Consider the following 13,978-nt stretch of genomic DNA (forward strand, 5'->3'; position numbering starts at 1 on the left):
AAGGAGGGGGTGTAGGAGAGAGCTGTGGCAGAATCACCACTAGCATTTTGGAGGGATGGTGTCAGAACAAGCTCCAACAACACTGAACCCTGTCCTGCATCCTTCCCAGGTGCCAACAGAGTTACCCAGTGCACTGTGAAGGAAAGGTAACATCCCTGCCCATGCCTGTTGGACCATGAGTCAGCAGTAATATGAACCTTACTGCCCCTGGGTTTGGAGATCCCAGATGAGGAGCAAGGAGAAGTCCGCCTTTTTCTTTTATGTGGGTCTTTCAAGTGCTGTTGCAAACTGACTGCATGGCAGGTTGTCATATGTCTGGTCAAGAAAGTGGTGCCCAAGCAGCTTCTGTTCTGGCTAAGCTTGATCCATTTCAGACATAGGTTGCAAAAAGCAACGGTGCAATCTGCTGCACGTGTCGAAAAAGACCCACATTAAGGAACTTTTAAAAGTAAGTGGGGAGTCAGCAGCGCCCTGCACCTGCAGAGCTCTGCAGTGTGATGCAATAAGGTGGCTGCCCTTAATCTGCCCCCTAAAGGACATCCTGTCTCATTGGAAATGTGCCTCCTCCGCTCTTCTCTGAGGCACCCAAGTACAGTCAGTGACCTCATCATCCCCTCCCTCCTTGTCTCTGGTGCATGCTGCAGCTGGGGGAACATGACTGCCAGATTCTTGTCCTTCTGTGGCACCCCCTCTCTCTAGGCTCTCGTTACTACCTTCCTCAACCTGGGAACCAACATCGGACCCTTCAAACCGGTGCGCATCCTCCAGCAGCATGTACCCGACACTGTGGTTGAGTAATTCTGGGGACTGTGGACAAGGAGCCGGTGGAATAGGCCACTTTAGCAGTTGCGTTGGAAGGCAAACTACTCTGAGCTTGGGTGGCAGAGGATGAAGATCCTGCCCCAGCTGGTTTAGAGGACAGAGGTTGTTATCCACTCCACCAACTCTTCTTCATGTTTGGCTCAGTAACATGGGCAGCAGCATAAAAAAAAGGACAAGCGTGCCCCATGGCCACCTGCAGAGGATGCACCATGTCAACGACTACCACTGTTGACTGTAGACACAGAGGCTGCTTTTTTTTTTTTCTTTTTATGCCCTGTGAGCATCTGCCTGTCCTTGGTGGCCTTCTGAACATGATGTATTTTTTGTTTTGGAACACCATATTACACTGTATTAGTTATTGTGTACACCACCTTAAGTGTATTAGAAACTGTACGCACTCTATTAGATACTGTGTACACCACCAGAAAAGTAGTAGAAACTGTACTATGGCAGCACTGTATTGTGTACTGTGTAAACCACCAGAAAAGTAGTATAAACTGTACACATTCTATTAGATATTAATACACAGCCTGAAATGTATTAGAAACAGTATGCCACAGAATGCACTGTAAATATAGACTACACTGGATGCAGAGTACACTATTAAAAATATTGTGCTGGGTCTACTCAAAAAAATGGAGGCAACTATTTGCATCAGCTTTTTAAGTACTGTCAACTAAACTTATTTTTGTCTTACTCATTAGACTTTTCATGTTTTCAACTTTGTTTTTCTAAGTAAAGCCAATTAAATTTTTCCAGTTTATAGACCATTGGTTTAAGTAAAGCCAACTAAATTTTTTCCAGTTTATAGACCATAGGTTCAAGTAAAGCTAACTCAATTTTTCCAGTTTCTAGAAAAGTTTAAGTTAGGAACACATACATTAACTTATTTATTTCAAGTACTTATATAGCAGTTTTTTTCCCCCACATATAGAGCTTTCTTTTGGAAGTATTTGATCATGTCTGCGGTTTTAATTTTTTGCGCTATAAACAAAAAAAAGTAAATTTTGAAAAAAACACATTATTTTTACTTTTTGCTATAATAAATATCCCCCAAAAATATACAAAAAAACTTTTTTTCCTCCGTTTAGACGATAAGTATTCTTCTACATATTTTTGGTAAAAAAAAAATCGCAATAAGCGTTTATTGATCGGTTTGCACAATAGTTATAGTGTCTACAAAATAGGGGATAGTTTTATGGCATTTTTATTGATATATTTTTTTAATGTTAACATGGACATTATGGTGGACACATCGGACAATTTTGACACATTTTTGGGACCACTGGCATTAATACAGCGATCAATGCTAAAGAATTGGCATTGATTACGGTAAAAATGTAACTGGCAGTGAAGGGGTTAACCACTAGGTGGCGATTTATGGGGTTAAGTGTGTCCTAGAAAGTGATTCTAACTGTGGGGGGAGGTGCTGTATGTGCACTGATCACCGCTCCCGATTACAGGGAGCGTGATCAGTGTCAGTGTCATTAGGCAGAAAGGGAAGATGCTTGTTTACATTAGCATTTCCTCATTCTTCCTCACCGTGAGACGATCGCGAGTATATCTGCCTGTATATGCCCTTCTGCCGCAGTATATCTGCGTAAGGCGGTCGGGAAGCGGTTAAAAAAATGAATAGTCTCATGGAATTTCAAAACAATTTAACATTTATTATTTATAAAGTTTTACAAATGTAATATTATTAAAGCAGCATCAAATGGAAATGTAAACATTTAAAAAAAGAAAAGAAAAAAATGTCTCTTTTTAAGCTCACAATCAAACTGAAACACAGACATGTATAAAATCCTCCACACTAAAGGAGAGTTGGGATCGTACCCGGCAGGTGCCGTCAGGGGCCAGCACAGAAGCGGGTGGAGAGAAAGAGGGGCAAGCACCAGAGAAGAGTAGATGGGTGACAGTCAGGAAGGGTAGAGGGGAAAGTGCCAGGGAGGCATTAGGCATTAATAAGTAAGCCCCGTTAAGTGACGTTGGTGAAACCAGTCAGGGACCAGCACTGCTGGAGCTGAGTGACTCCCCTAGCTGCCAGTGGAATGAAAGGGAGGTAAGATCATATTGGTCCCATAAAAAATGATGAAGGGAATGTGGTTACTAAGGATGGAGAGTTGGCAAAGTTATTATATTTATTCCTCTCCTCAGTCTTCACGAAGGAATCGGGGGGCTTCAGTAACCAAAGCTGCAATGTTTATCCTCAGGACACATCACAGGAAGAACCCTGATGGCTAACAGAGGACAGAATTAGAAATAGACCTGAAAAACTCAACATTAGTAAGTCACCGGTACCAGATGACTGGTTAACCACTTGCCGACTGGCTCACGCCAATATACGTTGGCAGAATGGCATGGGTGCACAAAACCACATACCCGTACCTCACTCCACCATCGGCGGCTAGTGGGAGCTTGCCCCCGGGTCCTGCAGACTCGATGGCTGCTGGTGGCTCGCGATCGTGGCACAGAGAAGCAGAACGGGGAGATGCCTATGTAAACAAGGCATTTCCCTGTTCTGCCTAGCAGCGCAACAGGGATCTACTGCTCCCAGTGATCGGGAGCAGTGATCTCTGTCATGTTCCAGTGAGCCCACCCCCCCTACAGTTAGAACACACTTAGGGAACACACTTAACCCCTTGATCGCCCCCTAGTGTTTAACCCCTTCCCCGCCAGTGACATTTACACAGTAATCAGTGCATTTTTATAGCATTGATGCCTGTAGAAATGTCAATGGCCCCAAAATAGTGTCAAAAGTGTCTGATCTGCCTGCCACAATGTTGAAGTCACGATAAAAATTGCAGTTCGCTGCCATTACAAATTTTTTAAAAAATTATAAAAATGCCATAAATATATTTTGTAGACTTAATAACTTTTGCGCAAACCAATCAATATGCGATTATTGTGATTTTTTTTAACCAAAAATATGTAGAAAAATACATATTGGCCTAAACTTAGGAAGAACTTTGTTTTTTTTTATATTTTTTGGGGATATTTATTATAGCAAAAAGTAAAAAATATTGCTTTTTTTTTCAAAATTGTCGATTTTTGTTTATAGCTCTAAAAATAAAAACCACAGAGGTGATCAAATACCACCACAAGAAAGCTCTATTTGTGGGAAAAAAAGAACATAAATTTTGTTTGGGTACAACGTTGCACGTCTGTGCAATTGTCAGTTAAAGCAACACAGTGCCATATCGCAAAAAAAGGGCTTGGTCAGGAAAGGGGTAAATCCTGAAGTGGTTAATGAACTCAGAAAAATAATTGGCAGACCATTGTTCCTTATTTTTACGAACATTCCACTGACTGAAATGGTACCAGCTGATTGGAAAAAAGTCAATATAGCACCAATATTTAAAAAAGGGCCAAGATACATTCCTGGGAATTATAGACCAATTAGCCTAACATCAATTTTAAAATCCCTAACAGGATTTTAGCAATGACAACTGTATCATTAGTAGTGATGGACGAACTTCCGACGGGACGTTTTGCGAACCGCGAACGCGGCCGATAGTTCGCGAACCGTAACGTTCGCGGCGGCCCCATTGACTTCAATGGGAGGCGAACTTTGCAAACCTACAGGTCAAATTTGCAGCCACAAAATATTTACTAGCTGTGCAAACATAGTCCCACCTCATGGCCAATGACATAACACATGTATGAGGTGAATCTGGGATCGACAACTACAAGCATTCTTTTTTTATATGTGAAATTGTTGTGACAATTCAGGACTGTGGAGCGCATGAAGGCAATAAAGGAGAGGGAAGGTCAGGGTAGGCAAAGAAGAGTGCACCGTGATAGAGTAATTTGACACCAGCACCGTGATAGAGAGCACTGACATCAGCAGCGTGACATACAGCAATGACACCTGCACCGTGATAGAGTGATCTGACACCAGCACCGTGATAGAGAGCACTGACATCAGCAGCGTGACATAAAGCACTAACACCAGCACTGTGATATACAGCACTGACACCAGCACCGTGATAGAGAGCACTGACATCAGCAGCGTGACATAAAGCACTCACACCAGCACCGTGATATACAGCACTGACACCAGCACCGTGATATACAGCACTGACACCTGCACCGTAAGCAGCCCCAGGAGGAAGTCAGCATAGCACAGGGATGGTGGGAGCCCCTCATAATGAGCATAGCACAGGGATGGTGGGAGCCCCTCATAATGAGCATAGCACAGGGATGGTGGGAGCCCCTCATAATATGCACAGCAGAGGTACAGCCCCAGGAGGAAGTCAGCACAGCACAGGGATGGTGGGAGCCCCTCATAATGAGCATAGCACAGGGATAGCGGGAGCCCCTCATAATATGCACAGCAGAGGTACAGCCCCAGGAGGAAGTCAGCACAGCACAGGGATGGTGGGAGCCCCTTATAATAAGCAGCCCCAGTAGAAATATGACACCGCTCAACCTCTTCAAACAAGAGGGTGCGTGCATATAGTAGCATATAGAAGGTTGAGTTCCATCGCGTCGGGCAATCGCAAATAAGACGTCTGACCGGCAGATTGTGTCGCCGCTGAATGTCAGCAAGGCGAGCCATGGGCGTGTAAGATCTTCTGAAATGGGCCGAGATTTTCCTTGCCTGCCGCAAGATGTCCTGGACCCCAGGGTTTTTGACAACGAATCGTTGCACGACCAAGTATAAGACGTGTGCCATGCATGGCACGTGCGTAATTTTGCCCTGTTTCAATGCGCTAAGCAGATTGGCACCGTTGTCACACACCACTTTACCAACTGTCAAATTGAGCGGTGTTAGCCACTGATCTGCCTGTGAACGCAAAGCTGAAAGGAGTGCCGGGCCAGTGTGGCTCTTGGCTTCCAGGCACAACAGACGCAGCACGGCATGGCAACGTCTCACCTGGCATGTCGAATAGGTTCTGGGGAGCTTGGGCGGCGCAGCGGAAGAGACGCTAGCAGCGGAAAAGGAGGAGTCAGCCAAGGAGGAGAGGGAGGAGGATGGAGTAGGAGGAGGAGGAGAAGAAGAGCCAGGCCTGCATGCAATCCGTGGCGGTAAAACCAAATCTACACGGGTGCCATGGGTTACATGCTTGACGGCCGTCAGAAGGTTCACCCAGTGGGCAGTAAAAGTGATATACCTTCCCTGCCCATGTTTGCTAGACCACATGTCTGTGGTTAGATGTATCTTGGCACCAACACTGTGTGCCAGAGATACATTCACTTGCCGCTGAACATGGCCATATAGCTCTGGGATGCCCTTCTCTGAGAAATACTTCCTTCCTGGGACCTTCCATTGTGGTGTTCCAATGGCCACAAATTTTCGAAAGGCCTCCGAGTCCACCAGTTTATATGGCAGTAGTTGGCGGGCTATCAGTTCTGACAAGCCAGCCGTCAACCGTTGGGCAAGAGGGTTATCCGGCGTCATCATTTTTTTACGCTCGAACATTAGGCCCACGGAAGCCTGCCTTTTTGCAGAAAAATGTGAGCTTGGCGTGATGGAAGGTGGAGTGGAGGACAATTGTGAGGAGAGAGGAGAAGGAGAAGTAGAAGACGAGGTTGGACGGTGAGAGCCTGGAGTGTGGCTTTGTGTGTTCCGTTGCTCCCACTGGGCTCCGTGATGGCTGCTCATGTGCCTTCTTAAGGCGGTCGTCCCTAGGTGAGTGTTGGGCTTACCGCGACTAATGCGTTGACTGCAAAGATTGCAGATGGCAACGCTATTGTCAGCAGCGGACACGTTAAAAAAAGCCCACACTGCGTAGCCATGTGGTGGTGTCCTGGAAGCGCCAGATGTGACCGTACATGGTCGATGACTCGCTCCTGATACATTTGCAGTCTGCTTTGTCCCTCCTGTGCAATGTAAGTTATTCCTGCTTCTCCTCCCTATCTGCTGGTCCATATCTCCCTCTGAACTCCCCTCCTCTTCCTCTCTTGTGGGCACCCATGTGACATCACTAGACACGTCATCATTGACGTCACCTTCCCCACCGCTATAAGTAGAGATCTCGGAGTAGGCAGCAACACCGGGGACCAACCTCCTCCTTGGGCTGATCTGGGTACTGTCATCAGACTGCTGAGTGACGGTTGTTGCTACCTCCTCTTCCTGATCCAATACCAAGAGTGGCTGCGCATCAGAAATGTCTGATATGGATCGGAAAATAATTCCTGTGACTCAAGCGGAAGGTATGTGGTGGTGGTGGTGTTGTTGGTGGTAGTGTCTTTGGGGGTGCACATAGCAGAGAGTGAAGAAGAGGGTGCAGATCGAGAGGATGAGGAGGGTACAGAAGAGTAAGGCTGAGTGAGCCACTCAACCAAGTCTGGTGCGTCCTTTAAAGTAATTGAATGCACCTTCTGCAACTTCCCACTTTGGCTCAAACCTGTTGCTCCTGCCCTACCACCCCTGCGGAAGGGCCTGCCTCTTCCTCTGCCTGTCATTTTTTTAAATTACCCTGTGACAAAACTCTCAGTCCCTATACTGATAAAGGACTACTGCAGCAGTAGGGCAGCAGTCAGCAGTAGTGCACCTCAACCCTATGTATTGTGGACCTATACCAGTCCTTAAGGAATAGCAGACTGTACCTCACTCAACCCTATGTACTGTAGTACCCTATACCTTACCAGTCCTTATAAGGACCTTTGTGGAACAAGTAGGTTGTGAATGATTAGCAGACTGTACCTCAGTCCCTATACTGATGAAGGACTACTGCAGCAGTAGGGCAGCAGTCAGCAGTAGTGCACCTCAACCCTATGTATTGTGGACCTACACCAGTCCTTAAGGAATAGCAGACTGTACCTCACTCAACCCTATGTACTGTAGTACCCTATACCTTACCAGTCCTTATAAGGACTTTTGTGGAACAAGTAGGTTGTGAATGATTAGCAGACTGTACCTCAGTCCTTATACTGATAAAGGACTACTGCAGCAGAAGGGCAGCAGTCAAGTATAATATTCTTTCTATATTTGGAAGAAAGAATAATATACGTGTACAAGCCTATTACCATACCAGTCCTGAAAAGAACCTTTGTGGACCTAATAGTAACAGCTACTGATTAAACTGACTGTCCCTCACTGCCTCACACACAGCTTCCTGCCTGTCCCTATTTAAACTGACAAAACAGAGGCTGCTGGAACAATAACTTGAATAGCACTTTTGTGGACCTAATAGTAACAGCTAATGATTAAACTGACTGTCCCTGCAGCACACAGTGTCCTGTCCCTTTCTCTACACTGACAAAAGACACTCAGGCTGCTGCAACAATGACTTGAATAGCAGTGCCTCAAACCTATATCCTGAACTACACCTAACACCTATACCATGATACCAGTCCTTAAAAGAACTTTTGTGGACCTAATAAATAGCGATTTGGGTCACTGAAGTCTCTCCCTGCTCCACACAGCAACCTCTCCCTATAGTGACGGAAGAAAGAATGTAAAATGGCTGCCGGATCGGGTCTATTTATAAGTTAGGGGGAATGTCCAAGTGTCCATGTGCTGTAATGTCTCAATTGGCTGTCCTGTACCCCATGATGGATGTGTCATCATAGGTCAAAGTTCTTTTATACAGTAAACACGGAAGTCTGCCGGGCAAACGGCGGCAATAGTCTGCCGATCGGGCGGACGGCGAACAGCTGAAATTCGCCGCGAAACGACCGCCGGGCGAACCGTTCGGCCATACCTAATCATTAGCAGTAATCAGCTTGGATTCATGAAGATTTGTTCTTGCCAAACCAATCTATTTACCTTCTATGAAGAGGTGAGCTGCCATCTGGATAAATGAAGGTCTGTAGATGTAGTGTATTTGGATTTTGCAAAAGCATTTGATACAGTCCCCCATAAATGTTTACTGTATAAAGTAAGGTCCGTTGGCATGGACCATAGGGTGAGCACATGGATTGAAAACTGGTTACAGGGGCAATTTCAGAGGGTAGTGGTAAATGGGGAGTACTCAGAATGCCCCTTCTTACATCAGTGTCCCCAGCAGAGCAACTTCTTACATCTGGTGTCCCCAGCGGAGCCCCTCCTTACATCAGTGTCCCCAGCAGAACCCCTCCATACATCTGGGGCCCTCAGCGGACCCCCTCCTTACATCAGTGTCCCCAGCGGAGCCCCTCCTTACATCAGTGTCCCCAGCGGAGCCCCTCCTTACATCAGTGTCCACGTCTGAGGGGTGGTGGCAGCTCCATTTTCTGTCTTTCCCCATGTGTTCAGTAGAAAGGGGAGAGGCCTCTGATCCGTGCTGCCAATCAGCTTCAATGTACAAGAGAATTGTCTACTTGTACATTGACGAGACAAGCCAATTGGCTTCACAGATCAGAGGCCCCTCCCCTCTCCACTGAACATATGGGGAAAGCCGGAAAGATATCTCGAGGCGGGCATCTTTTTGTAGCCCGCTGCCGTCTTTCCCAAAAACAGCCCCAATTCCTGGGACAAAGGCAAAATCCTGTGATTTTCATCTGGATGGACTCCGATCGGGACGAGGGTCCAAAAATTGGGAATGTCTTGGGAAAATCTGGACTTACAGTATTGTCAGGTGTGCCAGAGGTGGCTGAGACTGTTATTGGGGTTGAGAGGCAGAGTAACGCACTGAACAAACTTAAACGAATCCTCCAGGGGTAGCGCTACATACAATTAGAAATATCTTTTACAATCACAATGATATGAATATAAAGAAAGGATGTGCAGAAATTAATTTCCCATTAGAAATACAGGGCCCTGGCTACTTGGGAATAACAGTGACCCTAGTCTATGGAAGGAGGTGATAGGATCCCTCTAGTCTATAGAAGGAAGTGCTAGGATCCCTCTATAGTCTTTGGAAGGAGGTGATAGGATGCCTCTATAGTCTATGGAAGGAGGAGATAGGATCCCTCTATAGTCTATGGGAGGAAGTGATAGGATCTATCTCTATAATCTATGGAATAAGGTGATAGGATCTGTCTATAGTCTACGGAAGGAGGTGATAGCACCCCTCTATAATCTATGGATGGAGGCGATCGGATCCCTCTATGGTCTATGGAAGGAGGTGATAGGATCCCTCTCTAGTTCATGGATGGAGGCGATCGGATCCCTCTATGGTCTATGGAAGGAGGTGATAGGATCCCTCTCTAGTCCATGGAAGGAGGCGATCGGATCCCTCTGTAGTCATTGGAAGGCGTTGATCGGATCCCTCTCTAGTTCATGGAAGGAGGTGATAGGATCCCTCTCTATTACATGGAAGGAGGAGATCGGATCCCACTCTAGTTCATGGAAGGAGGTGATAGGATCCCTCTCTATTACATGGAAGGAGGAGATCGGATCCCACTCTAGTTCATGGAAGGAGGTGATAGGATCCCTCTCTAGTCCATGGAAGGAGGTGATAGGATCCCTCTCTAGTCCATGGAAGGTGATCGGATCCCTCTCTAATCCATGGAAGGAGGTGATCGGATCCCTCTCTATTACATGGAAGGAGGTGATAGGATCCCTCTCTAGTCCATGGAAGGAGGTGATCGGATCCCTCTCTATTACATGGAAGGAGGTGATAGGATCCCTCTCTAGTCCATGGAAGGAGGTGATAGGATCCCTCTCTAGTCCATGGAAGGAGGTGAAGGGATCCCTCTCTAGTCCATGAAAGGAGGTGATCGGATCCCTCTCTAGTCCATGGAAGGAGGTGAAGGGATCCCTCTCTAGTCCATGGAAGGAGGTGACCGGATCCCTCTCTAGTCCATGGAAGGAGGTGATCGGATCCCTCTCTATTACATGGAAGGAGGTGATAGGATCCCTCTCTAGTCCATGGAAGGAGGTGATAGGATCCCTCTCTAGTCCATGGAAGGAGGTGATAGGATCCCTCTCTAGTCCATGGAAGGAGGTGAAGGGATCCCTCTCTAGTCCATGGAAGGAGGTGAAGGGATCCCTCTCTAGTCTATGGAAGGAGGTGATCGGATCCTTCTCTAGTCTATGGAAGGAGGTGATCGGATCCCGCTATCATCTATATAGCACTTTACAGAGAACACCGGCATCCCCCGGGATCCACGTGTCCCAATCCTCCACCTCACCAACATCACTAAGCAGCCTCTGGAAGCTGACAGTTGCCGCATTGTGATTGGTGGCAGAAAGGAGGATAGCGGCTCCTCTCAGCCAATAGCAGACAACGATGTGACGTCAAGCAGCGAGGGTCTTACCTAGCAGTTCGGGGTTCCCGGAAGCGGCTGGATGCTGTGTATATCCTGTGTAGGGAACAGCGGGATCAGTGTACTGTGTACCGGGGAGGGCGGAAGGCTGGCTGGGCTGTGCGGACGTAGAACATAATAAGTGTGTACCGGGTGGCTGCCATGGCTGCACTGTACAGCACTCTCCTCTTTTCCTGTGCTCTCTCCTCTATCATTGACCAGGCAGCAGCCAAAGGAGTGACAGCAAGCCTTGCTGCCAAGTGGTCAGAGAGCCCGCTATTGCTGGAGGCCAGGTGTGGTATAGTCTGCATAGAAGTGGGGAGCAGTGATCTCTGGTATTGTCACTCTCACCATGGCTGCCTATGGCTCATGGGATCCCTCCAGTGTTGTTGGATCAGGGATAGAGACATGGGGTGTGTGCACATGGTGGGATGTATTGATAGAATTCTCAGTTACATTGTATACTCTTTGCAGATCCTATGGTGGTGGCTAATACTGATACAATACTTCCATGGGCAGGGAGTGTGTGTATGGATTGTGTATTATCCATTGATTCTATTAACCCCTCAGCACCTTCACCAGCTGATTTCATTTGAGTGTGCAGATTCTACATCTTTTAATCCTTGCATATGCTCTTGTTTATGTTGACCATGACCCCAGGTTTCCTGTTACAGAGTGGCTCCTTTCTCTGGAAGCATCCTATGGAGCCACCACTGCATGCAGAGGACTATGGTTTTGTCTTCATACACTGTGTGCATCAATAGAAACACACACAACCATATCCCAGGATGGTAAGACACTCCCCCCTGCTCCTCCCTTCTCCAAGGTAACAGACTGGATCCAAACTCCCTTTCCGCTGTTCAGGCACTGAGTCCAGCAAGAGCCAGCTGCGTTGTAACCTGAAAGTGCTGAGCTAAGAACAAATCATATACTGGGGAATGTTTATTCTGTTGTGCTCGATGTGTTAAACTAAAACATGTTGAGGGTTTACTATTACTTTACATTGTTTCCAAACAAAAAATGTAAGATATTGTAGTTTACCACTTAGATCTGGCAGCTGCATTCGTATTTATTTATTTAGGTTTATTTTCACCAGGTGATCCTGCCCAGTAATACAGTTCCTGCCCTAGGGTGTACAGTAGAGCTGCACAATTAATCGTCAAGAAACGTTCCTGTGCTCTTGACTAAAGGGTTTCACAATTCTTTCTATGCAAAGAATTCTCTCTGCTCTTCTGAAGCCACAGCATTCTAAAGAAAGTAAGAGAAAAACTGGGCAGTCTGCCAAGAATCAAAACACTCTTTATCAGTTGAAGTATAAACATTGTAACAATTTGTCAATGGACTAGACTAGACTAAACCTTTTTCTGACTTTTGTTGGTTTCAAGATAAAATAATTGTTTTATTTATTTTTGCTAGGAAAATTATGTAGAACCCCCAAACATATATTATATGTGTGTGTGTGTGCAATGAAAGTCTTTCAAATGCAATTTGAATAAAGTAAAAAAAAAAAAAAAAAAAAAAAAAAAAAAAAAAAAAGCGAACCAGTAAAGCTAGCGCCCCCCCCCCCCCCCTTTTTTTTTTTTTTTTTTTTTTTTTTTTTTTTTTTTTTTTTTTTTTTGGAGAGAATTGTGATCATTTTTATTCTAAGCAAAAAAAAAAATCGTGATTCTCATTTTAGCCAGAATTGTGTTCAGCTCTACTGTACAGTAGAAGTATCGTCACCCTAGGCTGCTCTCCTTCTTTGGACTACAAAAACCTTCCCCTCTCCTTGTCTCTATTAAATGGAGGGTAGGGTCATTTGTAGTTTACAGAAGGTAGCTAGGAAGGAAGATAACAATGTTTGTGATTTCAGCTCAGTGCACAGGAGGTGACGAGGACATTGCATTTCTGGAAGGATCAAAAGGTATTTTCTGTAGTTGTTGACAATGTTCTTAGCCTGAATATAAAGACAAATGCAGCCGCCACATCTAAGGACAGGTAAACTGGAATTTAATAGATTTTAGTTCTTAGGATTAGCTATGCTTTAACCACTTGACCTATAGAAGATTTACCCCTTTTTCTACCAGACCATGTCTGTGAATGTCAGTTTTACAATGCCTCATGGGATGTGTAGTTCAGCAACATCTGGAGGAGCCATAGTTTGGAGATTCCTGGTATATATACTGGAATCTTTTTATTTTTTTATGTTAGTAATGACACTGATCAGTGACTTATGGCAGGCAATCTGACACTTTGTGGGAACCAGTGACACTAATTCAGCGATTAGTGCAAAAATATGACATTGGCTGGGAAGGGGTTAAACATCTAGGGATGTGGTCATCAACCCTGTCCTCGGGCCCACTAAGAGGCCAGGTTTTTATGTATTGCTTTGGGGAGATGCAGACTAGAATACTGCAATCACCGAGCAGCAAATGATATCACCTGTGATGTATTTCAGTTTTCTTGCAAACCTGGCCTGTTAGTGGGCCCTGAGGACAGGGTTGATGACCACTGATCAGCGGGTTAAATGTGTGCTTAATCAGTCTGTGTGTACTGTGAGGTGCTTTCACTAAAGGGATGTGCCGGTTTTTATTCAGCAGGGAAACAAAAACGACACGTCCCCGCTGACAGAATAGAGCTCTGTGTTGTTTACATACACAGAGCCCTGTCCTGTCTTCCTCTTTGCCGATTAGCAATTGCTGGCGGTCATCCATTGGCCAGCACCCACTGATTGGCTTATGCTGCCATTAAACACAGCACAGTGTTCCCTATCCGAGTGTGTGGTCATTCCAGCCTCAAGAATCTGTTGATTTTTTTTACCCCTGGGATCTGGTTTGTGGCCTAAAGATGAAAGTGATGGGGCTCCAGGTATCTGCCCTTCTTAAGATCCATTACTAGCTAGTAGCAGAGAGGCAGATGGATTATTCCTTCCTTTTTACATGTTTGTAAATATTTGCTCTCTTTGTAAATCTGATACTCTGTTTGCTATATCATGATGAAATCGGTATTATCGATTGTGAAAAATAACAGGCAGTTTTAGAAGATCGGAAACTGTTCTGTG

The 13,978-nt window shown here is 45.6% G+C and overlaps 1 protein-coding gene across 3 annotated transcripts in view; it reads left to right on the plus strand.

Annotated features, from left to right (window-relative positions):
- Positions 1–10,881: 10,881 nt before the first annotated feature.
- Positions 10,882–13,978, plus strand: part of UGGT2 (UDP-glucose glycoprotein glucosyltransferase 2) — a 672,069-nt gene continuing 668,972 nt past the window's right edge. For all 3 annotated transcript variants that reach the window (XM_077483028.1, XM_077483030.1, XM_077483029.1), the window contains exon 1: positions 10,882–11,231. In XM_077483028.1, coding sequence (XP_077339154.1) covers positions 11,101–11,231 — 131 coding nt within the window. In that variant the 5' untranslated portion in view covers positions 10,882–11,100. The remainder of the gene's footprint in view (positions 11,232–13,978) is intronic.

Source organism: Lithobates pipiens, unplaced genomic scaffold (assembly GCF_037356315.1).
Source record: "Lithobates pipiens isolate NorthernLeopardFrog02 unplaced genomic scaffold, aLitPip1_a1.2 Scaffold_16, whole genome shotgun sequence".
In the NCBI taxonomy this organism is placed as follows: Eukaryota; Metazoa; Chordata; class Amphibia; order Anura; family Ranidae; genus Lithobates; species Lithobates pipiens.